The sequence below is a fragment of the Haematobia irritans genome, chromosome 4, assembly GCF_050003625.1.
Source record: "Haematobia irritans isolate KBUSLIRL chromosome 4, ASM5000362v1, whole genome shotgun sequence".
In the NCBI taxonomy this organism is placed as follows: domain Eukaryota; kingdom Metazoa; phylum Arthropoda; class Insecta; order Diptera; family Muscidae; genus Haematobia; species Haematobia irritans.
The window spans coordinates 132,871,785-132,894,892 of record NC_134400.1 but is presented as its reverse complement, the minus strand read 5'-3'; the positions used below and the strand labels follow the sequence as shown (position 1 = coordinate 132,894,892).

The 23,108-nt window shown below is 33.6% G+C and overlaps 1 protein-coding gene across 1 annotated transcript; it reads right to left on the bottom strand.

The window, feature by feature from the left end:
• Positions 1-4,095: 4,095 nt before the first annotated feature.
• On the bottom strand, positions 4,096-22,009 carry nudE (Nuclear distribution protein nudE). Its single transcript, XM_075305038.1, has 7 exons — positions 21,887-22,009; positions 21,009-21,421; positions 20,797-20,950; positions 17,528-17,801; positions 17,237-17,464; positions 14,953-15,062; positions 4,096-4,749 (listed from the first exon to the last, which is right to left on the bottom strand). Exons 2-7 carry the CDS (start codon positions 21,089-21,091, stop codon positions 4,390-4,392), a joined length of 1,209 nt encoding a protein of 402 aa, XP_075161153.1. The 5' UTR covers positions 21,092-21,421; positions 21,887-22,009; the 3' UTR covers positions 4,096-4,389.
• Positions 22,010-23,108: the final 1,099 nt, after the last annotated feature.

Below are 23,108 nucleotides of genomic sequence, written 5' to 3'. Positions count from 1 at the left end.
ATTGATTTCATTAGCAAATTTCAACTAAATTTTTAATTGATTCAATTAAAAATTTAATTGATGTTGATTGCAAAACTCAATTAATTTATTGATTAAAAAAGGTAACTATTTTCAATTACTTTCTGAATTGATTTAGAGTTCTTATTTAGATTAACAATTGATTGTTTGAAAAACATTTTTAATTAAAAATTAACAAAAAAAGTCTCATCACGTTTTTTTAACTGAATTAGTCTTCCGAATTTGATTAAAAAGTTAATTGTATCAATTAATTTTTTATTTAAAAATTTTAAAATTTTCTATCATTGACTTAATTAACTTAATGTTTCTATCATAATTAAAAAGTTAATTGTATCAATTATTTATTAATTGAAAAAATTTTCAACTTCAATTAACTTTTTAATTGGAAATATTTTGGTGACATTTTTTTCTGTGTATTAATGAAAAAAAATTTGCTAATTGACAACCAAATTCATTCAACTTGAAGAAAACGTTTGTAGCTTTCGATACCGTTACAGTTTAACGAACAAAAACAACGCTGTCAGCGAGTCTTAAAACATAAAAAGTTGCCCACAGGGAACTTTAGGGTGGAAAGGGTTAATAATGAGTCCAGCCATTATGCGGGGCATTTTTGCAGCAAATAACAGGTTGGCTGATAAGTCCCCGGTCTGACACATAGATGGCGTCGCTATTATTAAATGCATATTATTTTTATATAGTACCAACCTTCAAATGATTCGTGTCAAAATTTAACGTCTGTAAGTCAATTAGTTTGTGAAATAGAGCGTCTTTTGTGAAGATAGCAGAGGCCTTAAAGATATCAAGGAACGTGTTGGTCATATCATTCATCAATATTTGGATATGCGGAAGCTCTGGGCAAAATGGGTGCCGCGCGAGCTCACATTTGACCAAAAACAACAACGTGTTGAAGATTCTGAGCGGTGTTTGCAGCTGTTAACTCGTAATACACCCGAGTTTTTCCGTCGATATGTGACAATGGATGAAACATGGCTCCATCACTACACTCCCGAGTCCAATCGACAGTCGGCTGAGTGGACAGCGACCGGTTAACCGTCTCCGAAGCGTGGAAAGACTCAAAAGTCCGCTGGCAAAGTAACGGCCACTGTTTTTTGGGATGCGCATGGAATAATTTTTATCGATTATCTTGAGAAGGGAAAAACCATCAACAGTGACTATTATATGGCGTTATTGGAGCGTTTGAAGGTCGAAATCGCGGCAAAACGGCCCCATATGAAGAAGAAAAAAAGTGTTGTTCCACCAAGACAACGCACCGTGCCACAAGTCATTGAGAACGATGGCAAAAATTCATGAATTGGGCTTCGAATTGCTTCCCCACACACCGTATTCTCCAGATCTGGCCCCCAGCGACTTTTTCTTGTTCTCAGACCTCAAAAGGATACTCACAGGGAAAAAAATTGGCTGCAATGAAGAGGTGATCGCCGAAACTGAGGCCTATTTTGAGGCAAAACCGAAGTAGTACTACCAAAATGGTATCAAAAAATTGGAAGGTCGTTATAATCGTTGTATCGCTCTTGAAGGGAACTATGTTGAATAATAACAAGTATATAAAGCAGTAAATTCGGCCGGGCCGAATTTTAAATACCCACCACCATGAATCAAGTATAATAGTTTACTATGAAAACTCTTCGTCGTAGTGGGTTACTTGATAATATATAGAATTGTAGGGGGTTTGATGACAAATCTTCTCCGAAACGAGCCAGCTCCCGAAGACAAACTTTAAATTACTGTTGAAATTACGCCTTGATTTAAAATCTTAAATCTATAGATTTTTCCGCATTTATTTAAATACGATGAGTAAAATCTGGAACTTTTACTTTCAGTTTGAAGCAATTTTCATGATCAGTGCGCCTGCTATACCCTGAAAGAAGTGTTTTCTTTTTTGAGAAACGTAATTTTAGACAAGCAAAGTTTTCTTTTGACACAAATTTTAGAGACAATCGTTGAATAAACGAAAACACTTTATAAGAAAAAGAAATTTCGTTTGTCTAAAATTTTATTATAGATTACTAATTTCCAGCAAATCGGATAAAAACTACGTATTCTAGAAGCCCAAGAAATAAAGCCAGGAGATCGGTGTATATGGGGCTATACCAAAACAGGGACCGATAGGCACCATTTGCTACTCACATATTTGTGATCTTAAAATACCTCCAGATTTTCAATTTCAAACAAATCGGCCAGAAAATAGTCTCTAGACGCCCAAGAAGTAAAAATCGAGAGATCAGTCTATATGGGTGTTATACCAAAAAATGGACCGATATACCTCAATTTCGGCACTCTTATTTGTGGTCTAAAAATACCTCTAGATTTCGAATTTCAGGCAAATCATGTAATAAATACAGTTTATTGTAGCTCAAGAATTTCAGGCAAAGCGGATGGTAAATATAGTTTCTAGAAGCCCAAGAAGCAAAATGGAAGATCGGTCTATATGGGGGCTATACCAAAAAATGGACCGATGGGCACCATTTTCGGCACACCTTTTTATGGTCCCAAAAGAACTCTAGATTTTCAATTTCAGGAAAATCGGATAGAAAATATAGTTTCTAGAAGCCCAAGAAGCAAAATCGGGAAATCAGTCTCTATGGGGGGTATATCAAAACATGGACCGATGAGCACCATTTTCGGCACACCTTTTTATGGTCCTCAAATACCTCCAAATTTCCAATTTCAGGCAAATCGGATGGTAAATATAGTTTCTAGAAGCCCTAAAACCAAAATCGGGATATCGGTGTATATGGGGGCTATACCAAAACATGGACCGATGAGCACCATTTTCGGCACACCTTTTTATGGTCCTCAAATACCTCTATATTTCCAATTTCAGGCAAATTGGATAAAAACTACGGTTTTTATAGGCCCAAGACTCCAAATCGGGAGGTTGGTTTATATGGGGGCTATATCAAAACATGGACCGATGCGGACCATTTTCGACACACCTCTTTATGGTCCCAAAATACCTTTAGATTTTCAATTTCATACAAATCGGATAGAAAATACTGTTTTTCTAGACGCGTAAGAAGCAAAATCAGGAGATCGGTCTATATGGGGGCTATACCAAAACATGGACCGATATGGACCATTTTCGACACACCTCTTTATAGTCCCACAATACCTCTAGATTTCCAATTTCAAGCAAATCGGATGGTAAATATAGCTTCTAGACGCCCAAGAAGCAAAATCGGGAGATCGGTCTATATGGGGGCTATATCAAAACATGGACCGATTCGAACGATTGTCGACACACCTCCTTATGGCCCTAAAATACCTCTAGATTTTCAATTTCAGACAAATCGGATAGAAAATACCGTTTCTAGACGCCTAAGAAGCAAAATCGGGAGATCGGTCTATATGGGGCCAATACTACAACATGGACCGATACGGACCATTTTCGACACACCTCTTTATGGTCCCAAAATACCTCTAGATTTCCAATTTCTGGCAAATCTGATAAAAACTACGGTTTTTATAGGCCCAAGACCCCAAATCGGGAGGTCGGTTTATATGGGAACTATATCAAAACTTGGACCGATATAGCCCAGCTTCGAACTTGACCTGCCTGCAAACAAAAAACGAATCTGTGCCAAATTTCGGGACGATAGCGTCATTATTGAAGGCTGTAGCGTGATTACAACAGACAGACAGGCAGACGGACAGACGGACATGCTTATGTCGTCTTAGAATTTCTCCCTGATCAAGAATATATATACTTTATATAGTCGGAAATCGATATTTCGATGTGTTACAAACGGAATGACAAACTTATTATACCCCGTCACCATTTTATGGTGGTGGGTATAAAAACGAATTTTGACAAAAAAATGTGTTTTTCTTTGTTAGACCGGGGACTTATCAGCCAACCTGTTAATTTGCGTAAAAACTTGTTTAGTTACAAAAATGTGCAGTGTTTCAAAAAATTTAGTTTAGCCGGAGTAGGAGTCGAGCAAAAGTTTTACGCAAAATCTTTAGACACCGACTCCACAGCCCTGTTCACTACATGTAAATGAAAATAAAAAGTTTTCGAAAACAAAAAACTCACATACACAAAGTATAAAACAATTTCTATTTATAAAAAAGAAATAATTTACATTTATTAAAAACAAATATGAGCAAATTACATATAAGTATTACATAAACTTAAAAAAAATCATAAATAAACAGAAATTTTACGGAAACTAATCTACAAACATGTTACGCCTATAAACTAATAGTAATTCTAAGACTATTATTTGATCAGTTATTGAGATAGGGTCAGTCCTTTGCAGAAAAAACAATACATTTCATAGTTATAATGTATTTGTGAATTGATGGAAATCTCTGTATACCCATGGGATATACAAATATCTCTAGCCATTATGAATCCTTTAGAATATCGTCCTTTGATAATGACGCCTTTAATGTTGTTACTAAAAAATTATTATTAGCACTCATACGCTCAGCAAAGCGTTTAAATATATTTGTGCCGAAATTCAGACTAGTATTACTCCGACTTGCGGAACGTCGCAGTAAAACATTATTGGTGTCAGTTGAGTCCTCGGCAGCTGGTGTTATATTACTATTCAAATTATCTGTAATGTATCGGGCAGGGATTTTGGAGGTGTCGTCTATAGATGCGTTTGTGGAGCTAACACTGACCGCCGTTTCAGCAGCTGGCTCTCGCTCACATATACAACGAAATCTCTGACATTGATGACACAGAAGTGCTTTATCCAACTGAAATATAATTTTTAATAAAGATGAGATATTTTGGCATACAACAAATACAAAAACTCCTTTGACATTGCATATGGTAGAGTAGTTTTATTTGTTAATTATATAGGTACCAATTATTCTTGCATTAAACGATTATAGAGTTGGATTTAGACCAGAGTATAGATTTTCTAAAAGCGAATAACTTTAAACTGTCACGACAAGAGTTTTTAGATGTTTTTATCTGATTTGTCTGCAATTACACTGCAATAAATGTTCACTTTTTTTCGAAAACAACATGTTTTTGCCAATAACTTTTCACAATAACTATTTTCGAGGCATACTCTCGGCCATGTATGGTATTTTGCAGTATTCGGGTTTGTTGTTGAAAATTTTCAGTAATTAAAGAAGGGTAAAAAGACTTCAAATTTAGTACACACCATTTGTGGTATTAACGCCCATTTTCATGAAGCTCCGTTAGTGCTCCGTTAACTAACACGAACTTTTAAACCGTATTATGGGCATATTCCATATGCCAGTTAGGAACTTAACTGCCGAAATTTTTTCAGTTAAAGTTAAATGGAGAGAAGATGTTTGGAATTTACTTTCTGTTAACTGGCAGTTAAAGCCTAACCGAGCTACATGAAAATGGCCGTAAAAATTTAAAACTGGGCTCTCAGCGTATTTGGGGGGACACAAATAAGAACCCCGTGCAATGTAAAAATAATCCCAAATGACATACCCCCCTAACGGATTAAATGAACATGCAGGCCAATGTGCCGATTTTTGTGATGTATGAAATCGGTTCTGTTTTAAATTATGGATATTTTCGCACTATCTTAGTTACGTACATTGCATATAGATTTTCAAGCTGATTTGGTGAACATCTCACAATTATTTGTATGAGTGTATATCATAGTAAAGACCCATATATGACCCATATATCGTATATCTCTTTTTGGGCTGCTAGTAATACTAGATTCCAAACAATCTGGATTAAATTTAACATTCATATACGGTCAATATGCGTGCTATATGACATTGTAGACCAATATGAAGCACATGTGATTAATTTCTCTGGAGATACAAATATTAGATTAATACGCCTTTTTAGGAGCAAAAAAATCGAGATTGGGCGTAGGTGGCCTAAAAATACACCTTCTAGGCTGATCAAGTATATATACTACATATAATTTATATCGTTAGAACTCGATATTTCGATATGTTCAAAATGGAATGACAAACTTTTTGCAGTCGATTAAAATGTCAACAATATTTGAAGGTATTAAAATGATTCTTCGCAAAATAGATATTAATTGGTCTTGGAGTAGTGGTGGATGAATACCATTGGACCACCGGTTTATCTTCTTACACCGATTGTTGGTTTTGATGAAAATCCAATTTCCGGAGGACCAGTAGAATAGGTGTTCTCAAGAGTAGTTTGATATGTGAGTATATATGGGGGTTAATCGAATAATTAGTAACTACGAGTATTAATCATTTATTTTGATGAGTATGCATATACACAAAACAATAATTTCGGGTTACATCAAAAAGAGCCGCAAGTAAAAGCTATTTTATTCCAAAATTTTTGTTGATTTCGTTTATGTCAATACATGTAAAACGAATGTCTCTATGCCACAAATATGATACATTTGATTCAGAGAACTGCAACCGGTGGCTTTTTTTTTTGTATTGCAATCTTACCCACAAAATGTCGGTGGCAGTGAGTAAGACACCAATTACCATGCGATCTTTTACATTGATAAAAATGCGAGAATAAAAAAACCACTAGTATATAACAATGTTCGTATGCAGTGTCTTGCAATCAGGGCTGCCAATTTTGCCGATTTATCGGCACTTTGACGATTTTTTACTCAAAAAATAGCAAATGCCGATTTCCGATTTTTGCCCCAAATATGACGATATTAGCTCGGTTAAAAAATTTGGACTAGAAGCGGTTCGTTTACACAATTAGAGCCAGCAAAAGAGAGAATTTATTTGACAATAGTCAAATAGAGAAATTGCAAGTTTTTTGCTAGAGATTTCATACATGTAGGAGCTATACCTCATTTTACATCTACAGTCTTAGTATCACGGTTGCCACTCTTGCCAAAAATAATCCAACAAAATTTTAAGAAAATTTTATCAAAAATAGAAAGTTTTATATGGAATTTATAGAAAATTTTGTTAACATTTTATTTCTACAGAAAAAGTTGTTAAAAGTTTATTTCAATAGAAAATTTTATCAAAATTTTATTTGTATAGAAAATTTTGTAAAAATGTTATTTCTACAGAAAATTTTGTCAAAATTTTATTTCTATAAAAAATTTTGTCAAAATTTTATTTCTATAGAAAATTTTGTCAAAATTTTATTTCTATAGAAAATGTTGTCAACATTTTATTTCTATAGAAAATTTTGTCAAAATTTTATTTCTATAGAAAATTTTGTCAAATATTTATTTCTATAGAAAATTTTGTCAAAATTGTATTTCTATAGAAAATTTTGTCAAAATTGTATTTCTATAAAAAAATTTGTCAACATTTTATTTCTATAGAAAATGTTGTCAACATTTTATTTCTATAGAAAATTTTGTCAAAATTTTATTTCTATAGAAAATTTTGTCAAAATTTTATTTCTATAGAAAATTTTGTCAAAATTTTATTTCTATAGAAAATTTTGTCAAAATTTTATTTCTATAGAAAATTTTGTCAAATATTTATTTCTATAGAAAATTTTGTCAAAATTGTATTTCTATAGAAAATTTTGTCAAAATTGTATTTCTATAAAAAAATTTGTCAACATTTTATTTCTATAGAGAATTTTGTCAAGCCTTTATATCTGTAGAAAAATTTTGCACATTTTTATTTCTATAGAATATTCTGGCAAACATTTATTTCTATAGAATATTTTTTCCAATTATTTTCCATAGTAAATTTTTGCAAAAATGTATTTCTATGATCATTTTTGCAAAATTGTATTTCTAAGAAAATTTTGCAAAATTTTATTTTTAATAAAACTTGTGCAAATTGTCAAATTTTGGAAAATCGGGCAACACATATGTAAATATTAAAGATCTTTATTTTTATTTTTAAATAAAAAACTTACTGAAGTAAAACTATATATTAAAAAAAAAATATTTTTTATATTATTTTTGGAATTGCATAGCATAGCATTGCATAAAAATGTTTTTTTTTTTTTTATTTTTATACGAGACTGAATTCATTATGATTTTGTTGTTGAAATGCATAGTTGTGTTAATTTTCTGTTCTTTATGTGAAATAAATATTTTTGTTTTTAACCAAAAATTTAGTTTGGTTTTAATATTATTAACATTGCAGATTTTTTGACGATTTTTAAAATGGAAGTGACGATTATGACGATTTTTTCGGAAAAAAACTGACGATTATTCTTGAAATTTTATTGGCAGCCCTGCTTGCAATCTTAAACCAATCGACATCGTAACAACGCTCGGTAAACAAAAAACGAGAGTGGCACTTAAGTGTGATTGCACTCAACCAGCAGTTGGCATTAGCTTAAGAGAATTGAGAGAGTACCAAATAAGAGAATATTAAACTGCTGAGATATGGGTAACCAATTTGTGTGATTGCTTTACTATGGTACCACGTGTTTTCGAGAGACCAACAATCATACTAACAAACACCAACAGTCGTCGGTTGCATTAGATATTGGTGGTTGAATTTTTTTTTACCAATTGCAATTGGTGTTTTAAGGTGTTTTAAGATTGCAAATATTGGTGTTTACTAAATACACTTGTCGGTTGCGGTAGATCGCAGCCGTTCTCTGATTTGAGTGTTTCGTAGTTAGGTTAAATTAGGTATAGTGACAGTCCGTTATTGGACTTCTCTTATCAAAGAGTGCTGCCCGATTATGTGTTTACCTAGCAAAAAAATTGGGAAGTACTTCTACAGGCACAACTTTAAAAGCACTTCCAAAAAATGTCCTTCCAGAGATGTTCTTTATTTTAACTACTCAGGAAGTTCTTTTAATTCAATTTTTTATAAATCGCTTTTTTCATACTTTTAAAGGGCAATTTTAACATTTTTTGTTTAAAATATGTTAAAAACAGGGGTAAGGATTAATAAAATGGTATAAATTATTTAAATTTTGTCGAAAAAAATTCTAAATTCTGAATTCTAAATTCTAAATTGAGGTCAAGGATTTCGGACAAGCGTTAGATTGCATAAAACCATACAAAAATTATAAAAATTAATTATTTGTCAAAATACCACAAAATTTTTTAATTCACATCCAAAACACTGAATTCGAATCACATCTAAAGAAGTGGTACATATACAGTGCAACGGCTGTTGAAATGGTGGACATCCGTCCTATGACAAGCTTCTGCGCCAATTTTGCACCACTTCCGGATCCAAAAATAACGTTTTCAATACGTTTTTGGCGACGCTTTTTTTTTGCTGGGTAGCTAAAATGACAAAAAAAAAACTCCTTTTTATACCCTGCGCCACACTGTGGAACAGGGTATTATAAGTTAGTGCATATGTTTGCAACACTCAGAAGGAGACGAAATAGATATATGGTGCCTTTGGCAATATTGCTCAGGGCCGGCTCTTGAGTCGATCTAGCGATGTCCGCCTGTCTGTGGACACATTTTTGTAATCAAAGTCTACGTCGCAATTTTAGTCCAATCGACTTCAAATTTGGCACAAGTATGTATTTTGGGTCAGAATAGAACCCTATTGATTTTGTTGAAATCGGTTCAGATTTTGATATAGTTGCCATATGTTATATTTCGCCCGATATCTACTAATATGGCTCCAGAAGCCAGAATTTCAGCCTGATTTATTTTAAATTTTGCACAAAGAGTGCAATTGATAGTCTCGTAAAGTGTGCCGAATTTTGTTGAAATCGGTTCAGATTTTGATATAGCTCCCATATATATCTTTCGGCCGATATGGACTTATATGTTTTGCCCTAATTTGCTTTAAATTTTGCACAAGGAGGAGAATTAATATTGTAGCTAAGCGTGCCAAATGTGGTTGAAATCGGTTCAGACTTAGATATAGCTCCCACATAGTATATCTTTCGACCGATATGCACTTAACATATATGACCCCAGAACTAGAGGTGTGTACGGGACATGAAATTTTCGTGACTCACGCGTGAGTCACGCTGATGGTAACGGCGTGAGTGTGCTTGAGCGTGATTAACCAAACAAATGTCGTCCGTGAGAGTGAGTCACTAAAATAGTATCCTCGTGAGTGTGCGTGAGTAACGAATTTCGGAAAAACACGCTCACGAAAATAAACCCGCTTACGATTTTAATCATACTCATATTTTCAGTCAGGTTCTATAGGTAAATTACTCATAAAATTATTCGTGAGTCAAGACATTTTTCGTGAGTCACGATATTTTTCGTGAGTCACGACATTTAAAAGATTTTCGTGCGTGAGTGTGCGTGAGTGTGCGTGAGTACAAATTTTCTTTTCGTGAGCGTGAGTCCTACCAAAAAATATCGTGCGTGAGTGTGCGTGAATAAGATTTCTTCGTCGTGAGTGTGCGTGAGTAAAATATTACTCACGTGCACACCTCTAACCAGAACCCAGAGTTTTGTCCGAATTTGCTTTAAATTTTGCACAGGGAGTAGCATTAATATTGTAGCTATGTATGGCATATTTGGTTGAAATCGGTTCAGAATTAGATAGAGCTCCCATATATACCTTTCGCGCGATATGGACTTATATGGCCTCAGAAGACAGAGTTTTGCCCTAATTTACTTCAAATTTTGCACAGGGAATAGAATTAATATTGTAGCTATGCATGCCAAATTTGGTTGATATCGGTTCAGATTTATATATAGCTCCCATATATATATTTTCCCCGATTTTCACTCATATGACCACAGAGGTCAAAGTTGTAATCCGATTTACGTGAAATTTTGCACAGGGAATAGATATAACATTACAACTGGTCCATATCGAACCACTTTTATATGTAGTCCCCATAAAGTGGTTCGATATGGACCAGTTGCAATGCCATCCGACCTACACCAATAATTTTGAAAAATATATGTATTTTAACATTAAAAAAAATTACGGAGAATCGAACCTGCAGCCAACTGGAAGAGCAAATATCATCCAATCGGTTTGCAATTTGGTACGAAATTACAAAATATACCGTTTAAGAATCATACAAAATTTAGCATCAAGCATGTCTATTTATATCGATCCATAATTATATATAGCCCCCATATAAACCAATCCCCATTTTTGGCTTGCGGAGCCTCTAAGAGAAGCAAAGATCCGGTTGAAATTTGGTACATGGTGTTAGAATATGGTCTCCAATGACCATGCAAAAATTGGTCCACATTTTTGCATGGTTGTTAGAGACCATATAGTAACACCATGTACCAAATTTCAGCCGGATCGGATGAAATTTGCTTCTCTTAGAGGTTCCCAAGCCAAAATTGTCCATTTATATGGGGGCCGATATAGCCCATTTGCAATACCGTCCGACCTACATCAATAACAACTACTTGTGCCAAGTTTCAAGTGGATAGCTTGTTTCGTTCGGAAGTTAGCGTGATTTCAACATACGGACGGACGGACATGCTCAGATCGACTCAGAATTTCACCACAACCCAGAATACATATACTTTATGAGGTCTTAGAGCAATATTTCGATGTGTTACGGCTTGTCATATGACGGATGTACACCATTTCAGTAGCCGTTGCACTGAATTTGCATCACTTCTTAAGGTGTGATGCGAATTCAGTGTTTTGGATGTGAAATAAGAAAATATGTGATATTTTAACAAATAAATAAATATTAAATTTTTTTATGATTTTTAATGCATTCTAACGCTTGTCTGGAACGTTTGGTATCAAATATTTTCAAAAACTCGCAAGTTTTCTAGAATGGATTTAATATTTTTTTCGGCATAATTGAAATAATTTGTATCATTTTATTAATTCTTAATCTGTTTTTAACTTATTTGAAACAAAAAATTTTAAATTTCCCATTAAAAATATCAAAAAATCGTGTTATAAAAAATTGACTCAAATGAACTTCTTGTGCAGTTAAAATAACAGGTTGGCTGATAAGTCCCCGGTCTGACACATAGATGGCGTCGCTAGTATTAAATGCATATTATTTTTATATAGTGCCAACCTTCAAATGATTCGTGTAAAAATTTGACGTCTGTAAGTCAATTAGTTTGTGAGATAGAGCGTCTTTTGTGAAGCAACATTTGTTATTGTGAAAAAATGGAAAAAACGGAATTTAGTGTTTTGATAAAATACTGTTTTCTGAAGGGAAAAAATACGGTGGAAGCAAAAACTTGGCTTGATAATGAGTTTCCGGACTCTGCCCCAGGGAAATCAATAATAATTGATTGGTATGCAAAATTCAAGCGGGGTGAAATGAGCACGGAGGACGGTGAACGCAGTGGACGCCCGAAAGAGGTGGTTACCGACGAAAACATCAAAAAAAAAACACACAAAATGATTTTGAATGACCGTAAAATGAAGTTGATCGAGATAGCAGAGGCCTTAAAGATATCAAAGGAACGTATTGGTCATATCATTCATCAATATTTGGATATGCGGAAGCTCTGTGCAAAATGGGTGCCGCGCGAGCTCACATTTGACCAAAAACAACAACGTGTTGATGATTCTGAGCGGTGTTTGCAGCTGTTAACTCGTAATACACCCGAGTTTTTCCGTCGATATGTGACAATGGCTCCATCACTACACTCCTGAGTCCAATCGACAGTCGGCTGAGTGGACAGCGACCGGTGAACCGTCTCCGAAGCGGGGAAAGACTCAAAAGTCCGCTGGCAAAGTAATGACCTCTGTTGTTTGGGATGCGCATGGAATAATTTTTATCGATTATCTTGAGAAGGGAAAAACCATCAACAGTGACTATTATATGGCGTTATTGGAGAGCTTGAAGGTCGAAATCGCGGCAAAACGGCCCCATATGAAGAAGAAAAAAAGTGTTGTTCCACCAAGACAACGCACCGTGCCACAAGTCATTGAGAACGATGGCAAAAATTGATGAATCGGGCTTCGAATTGCTTCCCCACCCACCGTATTCTCCATATCTGGCCACCAGCGACTTTTTCTTGTTCTCAGACCTCAAAAGGATGCTCGCAGGGAAAAAATTTGGCTGCAATGAAGAGGTGATCGCCGAAACTGAGGCCTATTTTGAGGCAAAACCGAAGGAGTACTACCAAAATGGTATCAAAAAATTGGAAGGTCGTTATAATCGTTGTATCTCTCTTGAAGGGAACTATGTTGAATAGTAAAAACGAATTTTGACAAAAAAATGGGTTTTTCTTTGTTAGACCGGGGACTTGTCAGCCAACCTGTTAAAGAACATCTTTGGGAGAACATTCTTGGAAGTGGTTTTAAAGTTATGCTTTTAGAAGAACTTCCAAATTTTTTTGCTGGGTCTGGGCACACCCCACCTTAGTCGCAGAGTTCCTCGGTCTGGCTACAAGCTGAAGTACAAAAGCGTCTAACATAAAATGTATGAAATCACAATAAACTGTTACAACAACAACAACTCCTATCGTGGTGTTAAATTGTAAGGGCCGATGTTGAATATGAACCACACCTAAACGCCAAGTTTTTTCCGAATTTTATTTGACATTTCTCTATTTCAGACTTACTCAATTTGAACCATGGAGAGATACACAATCCAACAACGAGTTAAATGGTTCCAAGAAATGGCAACAGTGGATGATCAATTTTCGAAGAAAATCATCTTCAGTGATGAGGCACATTTTCACCTCAGTGGATTCGTCAATAAACAGAATTGCCGCATTTGGGCGAATGAGAATCCAAGAGTGATTGTCGAAAAACCAATGCACCCACAAAGAGTGACTGTTTGGTGCGGTTTATGGGCTGGCGGCATCATCGGGCCGTATTTTTTCCAAAATGAGGCCGGTCAGGCAGTTACTATGAATGGTGTTCGCTATCGTGAGATGATAACGAACTTTTTATGGCCCGAATTGGAAGATATGGATGTGGACGATATGTGGTTTCAGCAGGACGGTGCCACTTGCCACACAGCTAACGAAACAATGGCTATTTTGCGCAACAAATTCAATGGCCGTGTTATCTCACGTAATGGCGATGTCAATTGGCCGCTAAGATCATGTGATTTGACACCGTTGGACTTTTTTCTTTGGGGTTATTTGAAAGAAAAGGTGTAAGTCGATAAGCCAGCAACAATTCAAGAGCTAAAAGATGAGATAATTCGGCACATTAACGGCATAGAAACTCCATTATGCCTCAGCGTCATCGATTTGGACCATCGGATGAAGGTGTGCCACCGAGGTCGCGGCGCCCATTTGGCCGATATTTTGTTCCATACATAATTGAGTAATACCAATATATCATAATAAAATAAAATTACAATAATTTCCTAAATAGTTTGTGTTTTATTCAAAATCAACATCGGCCCTTGAAATTTTAACCACCCTTTATATCCAATAAAAGCTAAAAGTGGTTTGTCCGTGGCGACGAGTTCTTTTTTAATTTCTGTCAAATATTTGCCCAGTGTGAACGTACCGTTAGTCTTCCAAATACTACAATAATACGTAATGACCAAAAAAATTTTGCCGATTGATCTCATACCTGTAAATTTTTTTATAGAAAATGTATAGCAAAATCTGTTTCGCAAAATTTCAATACAGTAAATTTTTTTAGGATGTATAATCGCAACTTTTTATTAGGATGTATAATCGCAAGGGATTTTTTTCTTTGTGATATTTAACAACCACAACCCAAATAAAATGAATGTCTAGGTTGCTTCGTAAAAATTCTTGATAATTCCACTTTTAATCACTCTTCTTTAATATGTTTTTTTTTTTCACCATAAATGTGTATTTCCAAAATAAGCAAAAAATTTTTTCTTGGTAATTTATTAGGCAACAACATGACAAAGCTTTTGTTGGGGAGTTTGCGAAACGGTTTTATTATATTTATTGCCAAGGAAATCTTATTTTACTGTTAGCACAAACAAAATTATAAACATCAACACACATGAAGATATAACACATGCATACAAATTTTATGAATGACGATTATAAACAAAGTTATATGAAATGCTATTAAAATAAATATAGAACAATTAAGATTACAATCCACCATTTTGAAAATTATAAACAAAAACAATAAACTAAAATTCAAAAGCCACAAAAAACAACAAACAACAAACTTTATTTCGCTACTTACATTGATTTTTCTGAGCATATCGGCAACAATATTTAATGCCGTTGTACGTGAAGAAGCGGTCATTGCTGCATTGCCATTAAGTAAATTATCCGGATCGGTAAATGGTTTTCCTAAACAAAAGAAAAAGTATAACCAAAAAAAAAAAAAAACACACATAATTACCAATCAAATTTGTTTTTGTTTCAAAATTATAAAGCTATATGACGGAAACACAAAAAAAAATCTAAGCAAGAAAAAAGCTAGCTCGTCAAAATGATAAATAGTATTATGTTACATTATCAAGGGACACACACAACAACACAAAATATTTAAAACTATTACAAAGTACGATTTTGATTAATGTGACAAACAATAATAAATTTGAAAAAATCTTTAATGAATTTATTGAGTGTTTAACTTATTTTTTGTGAACATTTATAAATTTATATACAAAACCAATAAAATCGGATACATATTTGTTTGAAATATAAAATACAAAAATATTTTTAGTTAACCTATAAAAAAATACAACTGCAATATGTAGATTGGCCATATATTACATTGTGTTGAAATCCAATACCTATTGAAATAGGAATGGTGATGAACAAATAATTGTTTATATCATACATATACTATACACACATGAAAAATAAACTAAATTTACAAATAACTTTATATAATACATTTATACAAAAAAAGTCGGTCATGCCAACTTTGATAAATTTTTAAACATAGGAAAATAATTCAATTACTCTAAATTCCCTATCTCTTTTCTAATATTTTTCTGGATAACTAACTAACTAGAAGTTTTCACAATTAGGCACTCCTTGAGAATTTGCTTTGTAACATAAATTTATATGATCCTAATGTTCGCCTTCACATCAGTCTTATGATACTGGGAAAGTTTATTATGAAATCAATCGATCTTAAGTCCAAAAAATATATATGAAGGATATGAAAAAATTAGTATTTCTACCAAAAACGTTTTTGAAAAAATAGGGTTTTTATGAAAAAAATCTGTTGTTCTACATAGAAACAAAAAAAAAACTTCTTTTCAATGAATAATTAGAATGTGAAAAATTGTCTCCCCTGAAACATGCTAAATTTTCTAAATCAAAATTTAACAATAACTACTCTATAAAACTATATTCTAGTATTTTTTATCAAAAGAAAATTTTCTATGAATAACTTTTCTATAAAAAAAAACAAAATTTCTTCACAAAACAAAAAACCCAAAATAGTCTTCGTTCTATTATTCATTCATGCTACAAAAAATTAGGTTTTATGTAAAATTTTTTATAAAAATAGAATTTGTATAATAAGCATTATTTTGTAAACTTTTTTTCTCTCAAAAAATTAAACAAGTCTGTAACAACTTTTATATTTAAATATTATTTCTTTGTGAGATTTTTTTTTCTATGAAAAATCTATTATAAAAATAAACCTGTCTATGTCATACGCTAAAAAATAAACTATTATGGTTTTTTTTAATATCGAGAAAACAAAGCCCAAAATAATTTTATTTCTTTGAAAAAAAAAATGAAAATTGAAAATTTTCTTTTGCATAAAAAATATACTCTGTGAAAAAATCGTCTGAAAAAATAAAAATCCTGAAAAGTAAAATTTTAGATAATTTGACCTTCTAAAACTTGATTTACAATGGACTGAAATAACCTAGTTTTCTATGATGTTGAAATATTTAAAACTTTGAATGGTCATACAATTCACATTTCACAATCTTCTTAGAACAAATTTTTATATTGATTAGAATGAAAAATAGTGCCAAATTTGAGTATTCCATCTTGTAAAATGGGTTTTAAGTATGAGGACCATATAAGAGACTTCGCAAACACGACACGTAAACAGACAGACGGACATGAGATTTTACAATTAATTAACATTACTTATTCATCATGAACTAAAAACATTGCATTTGAAAAATACATTAAATACTATGATTATGAGATCACTTAAAATAAATTATCAAACATATAAAACAATGTAAGAACATAATAAATTCTTTACATATAAAAAATAATGGCAGTGTTGAGATTATAAACGACAAAAAAATAAATATATCCTAAAGTTTTCTGAAAACGTTCCATAACAAAAAAAAACATTATTCGAATATCACATCATGTATATAATACATAAACTATTTTGTTTGTTGTTGTTGTGCAGGTCCCTTTAAATGGATAAATTATACCGGATTTTTTTACTAGAAAAAGACTTCAATCATGAATTCGATATTTCTTAGATAGTTTTAAAACACCTTTTGTTTTTTTCAATGAACGACAAATCTTACTTTTTAATGAACGCTGCTGCAGCTGATAATCATTTATGTTTGCTGTTGAATTGGTTGAATTAGTGTTATTCAAGATGGCTGTTGTAGCTGTCGCCGTCTCAGCATGCGACATTATATCACCATTAATACCATTTGGAGTGGTAACTTCCGATCCCGAACTAAGACCATTTTGTTGTGTACCATTTGGGCTGGTGTAACGTGTTTTCACATTAAGCTCCTGTTTAAGATCTAAACACAAATTGACATATTACATAGGATATTTGAAATGTTACTAGCCCAGTGTTTACATACCTCTTGTCTCATCCATAAGCCTTTGTAATTTTTCTTGTAACACTTCTTTTTCATCGACTTCCATTTCAAGTAGAGCGTTCTTTTCGTATGCTTTGTCCAACATGCGTTCAAAGTCGGCAATGCTTTCATTGAGAATGCGATGTGCCCGTTCGAGATCATCGTTTTTCTGTTCCAATTGACGCAGGTATTCTTTCATCGAGTCTCGTTCTAATTTCACATTTTCCAATTGTTTTTCAACATTGGTAAAATCTACATTATGCGATTCGAGTTTGAGCTATATACAACGAAAAAGAAAATATATTTTGAATGGAGGGTTATATTTTATTTTACTAAATTAATCGAAAAATTCTATATCATTTTGTCCCACTGTAATTTCAATAAGCACAAAAGTAATAATTGACCTGAATATAACAAGGTTTTGCAATGATTATACCTATGATTGTATGTAAGGACAGGAAAAATGGGGAATACTATAGTCACTAGTGGGTCAGTGTATACGACCTACTGAGAATCTCAATTGACAAAGGTGTCAAATAGCAGGTGTGGTACTAACCTCCTACCGGTTATTTACAAGGCCAAAGTTATGCTTGCGCTAAACCAACCGTCCCAAATATGAATATTCCTTATGTTCTCATAATCGGAATCACAAATAGCAAAATTTCCATTTTCCCGTATTTTCTGAACCCTAAAACATATACACTTGAATTTTGACAAAATAGTTTTCTTTAATTAGAATTTCAAATCAAAATTGTGTTGAAGGACGAGATTATACCAATTTCTTCTATGTAAGATATATACATTTTTGCGATGGACCATTCCGAAAATTGAGAGTAGTAATCAATTCCTAAATTTTTATATTTATATATCAAATTGTTTATGTAACGTAGTCTAAATATAGTAGTAAGATATATACTTAGAATTAAGGTGTAATTATATGTCAAGTTTTTGCAGTCCTTGATGTAGTCCTAATTATTTTTATAATTTTTTTTTTTAAAGTAAATTTAATGTAATTTTTTATTTTGAGTATCCCTGTAACCGTATATGGCAATTTCTGCTTCGTTGTAAAATGAGTTAAATAAATAAAATAAAATTAAATAAATCGGAACATGGGGGTATGTTGAAGGTCGCGAAAAGCCTTTGTATAATAATCTATACAAGAACGAGGACTGTATGAGAGAGCATCTGGCCTAAGGGTAACCTTGGACAGAAAACTGAATTGGACTTGTCGCGACAAAGGAGGCCTGAAAAAGATGCTATGCCCTATGCCAAAGGACATTATGAAAAATCGATTGCTAACAGACTATTTGTCAGATAAAAAAAAAATACAACCACCAATATCCAATGCAACCGACGACCAGTGCTGCCGCTAGTGAAAAATTGAGTGAAGTAGATTTTGGAAAAAAGTGGAGTAGATTGAATAAAATTGAAGTAGCATACATTTTGGGAAACAAAACAATAGAATTCATTTTATTATACCCTCCACCATAGGATGGGGTTATATAAACTTTGTCATTCCGTTTGTAACACATCGAAATATTACTCTAAGACCCCATAAAGTATATATATATTCTGGGTCGTCGTGAAATTCTGAGTCCATCTGAGCATGTCCGTCCGTCCGTCCGTCTGTTGAAATCACTCTAACTTCCGAACGAAAGAAGCTATCGACTTGAAACTTGGCCAAAGTAGTTGTTATTGATGTAGGTCGGATGGTATTGCAAATGGGCCATATCGGTCCACTTTTACGTATAGCCCCCATATAAACGGACCCCCAAATTTGGCTTGCGGGGACTCTAAGAGGAGAAAATTTCATCCGATCCGGCTGAAATTTGGTACATGGTTTTAGCATATGATCTCTAACAACCGTGCAAAAATTGGTCCACATCGGTCCATATTTATATATAGCCCCTATATAAACTGATCCCCCGATTTGGCTTGCGGAGCCTCTAAGAGAACCAAATTTCATCCGATCCGGCTGAAATTTGGTACATGGAGACCATATACTTGGTCTCTAACAACTATGCAAAAATTGGTCCACATCGGTTAATAATTCAATGATTAAAACCGCTATGTTCATCGTAATTAAAGGAAGAGGAAAAACAATTAGGTAATATGGGGAAAAATGTAAAAATTTTAAGCAGAACAAAAAGTGAAGCAGATTTTTGGAAGAAGGAGTGACGAAGTAAATTTTGTGAAAATGAAGCAAAATACATCGATTGAAGTAGTAGCGGCAGCACTGCCGACGACTGTCGGTGTTTGTTAGTATGAGTGTTGGTCTCTCGAAAACACCGTAGTAAAGCAATCACACAAAGCAGTTTGGTATTCTCTTATTTGGTACTCTCTCAATTCTCTTGAGCTAATGCCAACTGCTGGTAATTGTTGTTGTTGTTGCATGCAATCACACTTAAGTGCAACACTCGTTTACCAAGCGTTGTTACGATGTCGATTGGTTTAAGATTGCAAGACACTGCATACGAACATTGTTATATATTAGTGGTGTTTTTATTCTCGCATTTGTATCAATGTAAAAGATCGCATGGTAATTGGTGTCTTACTCACTGCCACAGACATTTTGTGGGTAAGATTGCAATACGAAAAAAAGCCACCACTTGCAGTTCTCTGGTCTATAACAAGGCCACGGGAAATGGATCAATTCCAGGACCGGTACAAGTCTAGTCCCTGGTGTGTACGTATGAAAGGGACCGGTCACTTTAACATGGGTTTGCCATTAACGGTTTAAATTTACACATTAGTGCACGACTTATACTCATTTCAAAGGACACGTTCTATGTAGGTCTACCCGATAGACAGGACCTCATGAAACAATCTTAGGGACCTGTTTCAGATTAAGCATCCGAATCGAAAGGAAAAACTTTTGGAATTGTTGAACGCTTGTTCCCATAATTGTATTTCAGTAAATGTGTAGATCATTAGAACGGAGAACTATTTTGCGGGCCTCGAGAAAATTTATTTCTCCGAGGACAATATTTCCTTACATACATAACGGAACTTTGTTCGGGTTGAAATTCCCTACAGACATAACGCAACCATCTCTCTAACCTTTTTTCGAGTTTAAATTAGTTCAATGTTAAAATGTTGTCCTAGTAAATATTTATTGTCCGTTTAAGCCAATATGAAAGATTTCTGAACCATTGTGTTAATCTACATAGAGATGTGCAGTGTGTAATATATTCGGTCCCGCCAGAATTTATGCTTTCCTTCCTTCTTTTCCTTCATCATTCTTAATTCTTTTTTAATAAAACCTGTCTTACCTTAAGTGATTCATTTTCTTTTTCCAGTGAGGTTAATTTAAACCTGAGATCTTTAATTGTGGCGGTTTTTTGATCCAGTGTAGCATCCATTTCGGCTTCCATTTCTCTAGATTGCTCCACATATTCGTCATACTCTTGCTTAACATCTGTCCACCTGTATAATACATATGACAAATTAATACACGATCAATACATAAACGTGTCCGGCTTACTCTTTGTGGTAGAGCTTGGCTCGTTCCTTCCAATAGCGACATTCATCTTCAACACTATTAAATAAGGGAGGAGATTCCATCATTGCACAGCAGCTGCAGCAGTTTTGCTGTATATGTCGGTGGTATTGGTGGGTGGTGGATCGATCAAATCGTTCCAAGAAGGAATTAAGAAAAACTCTGGGGGCAAGAGTTCAGAGAGCAAAAGTGTCGTTTCTCAATTATCTGTTGATATATGTATTCCACGTGATATTCTTCAGATACCAAAGGAATGGCAACGTTTATCTTTAAAAGTCCAAAATTTTCTCAACACTAACAGAAAAATGCTTTAAGATATTTATCTCGTTTTGATTAGATGAGTATTTTATTTTTCCTTTTCCCCTGTATAAACTTTAGTGTTGTCGTCGTCTGTGTGTCTGTTGATGAAAACAAAAGAAATGTAAATTTATCACTTTTTTTCTTGGCTATGTTGACTTGTGGGAAAAATCAATTGAATGGTTAGTTGTTGCTTTCCCTGTCTAAAGTTTTCCACGAAAATTGTTTGTGTTTTTTCTTTCGATATGTTGAATTTAATTACATATCTTGTTTATGTGTTAATTTTTACTTTTTTTTTACTTCTTCCTTTGTGTCAATTGTTTTTCGTTAGATCTACCACAACATCAAATAACGGAAGACAACAACTGAAATGTGTTTTTTTTTTTTCTTTCATTTCAAGTTTGTCACCAACGATGAGATTGTGGCTGGATGTTGTTCACCAAGGCAAAATGAAATCATCACATCATTTTTGTTTGGCTTTCGTCATAAATCTAATTCCCATTAAGAAATTTTAGCACACACGCACATCTTGTAGACGGGAATTAGGTTTTCACATTTACACTTACTTAATAATAGCTTTCACGCTTCTTTTGTTACAATTGTAAAAAAAATTGTTAAACTAGAACAAAACTGGTATGATTAGACTATGGAGCCGATCGATTGTTTTCACAACGCTGTACGTTGAGTATTCGGATGTGGCAATAATGCTACCCGAACTCGTTAAGAAAAAATACCCAACAACAATGGGGAGAAAATATGGTAACATTGTTAATAAAATTAACAGGGCGTTCAGACCAAAGACTTTGTAATTATAACAAGATGTCCAAATTGCCTCTTGTTCTTGAATAGATAAAAGTGCACGGTTCACACACGTTCGTTATCTATTTTGCTTGTTGGAAGGTTTCTTTGCAACATTTTCTCCAATTCCTCTTTAAAATTGTATTCGTAGTAATCATATGTGTAAATAGCTGTGTTCGGGGGACCAATAATGTATAATAATTTGTGACTCTAAAATTTTTCGTTTAGACAAAAACACGAACAAAAAGAGATAAAAAAATAAAAAATTGACAAATAAAGAAGTTAAAAGAGGGAAACATTTTGAATTGGCCGCTACTGCGGGCGTGTTTCCAAAATTAAAACTGTAAAGTAAGAATTCCTATTTTCTCGGAAAAACTGTACAAAACTTAACGCAGAAGGAACCCCAGGGAACATAGTAGACATCTCTTAATGATTTACATCTTAAGGTGGGTATTAAGTTCCAGTTTAAGGTGTGTACTATGTTCGGTTTTCGAGTTGAAAATCACTTTATTTTCGCGATTACTTTTCCTGAAATAATCAAAATTATAAATGAAAACAGACATAATTCTGTAAAGTCTAGCCGAAATCTAGAGGAACAAGAAATTGCACATCAATTTAGTTAATTTATCTGCTTTATATTGAACTGTTTTAATAAAGTAACCGCGAAAATTTCAACGCGAAAAGCGAACATAGTACTTACCTTTAGCCGTTAAAATTGCCATTTTTATCATCATATAAACCATAGGGCTTTTAGCACTGGATGCAACATTTGTATGGGCTATCCAGAACATCGTTGCACTGGTGTTCTATCCAGAACAACTCATCAGTGCAAGTCGCGCCGATGTTGCAGGATTGTATTTTGATAAAGTGATTCACAATAGCAACTTATTGTGACTAATTTATCAAAAAACATGAAATTCAAAGTGGTACAGTGTCATAAATAATCGCAGCAGTAAATATTTATTACAAATTGGAGCATTTCATATATTA

Bases quoted from the DNA above. Each gene is read 5' to 3' on its own strand.
- nudE (XM_075305038.1), bottom strand. From the start codon at position 21,091: ATGATGGAATCTCCTCCCTTATTTAATAGTGTTGAAGATGAATGTCGC. The intron at 20,951-21,008 runs GTAAGCCGGACA...TGTATTATACAG, and splicing joins GCCAAGCTCTACCACAAAGA to GTGGACAGATGTTAAGCAAG. The intron at 17,465-17,527 runs GTATGTAAACAC...ATTTGTGTTTAG, and splicing joins GCTTATGGATGAGACAAGAG to ATCTTAAACAGGAGCTTAAT.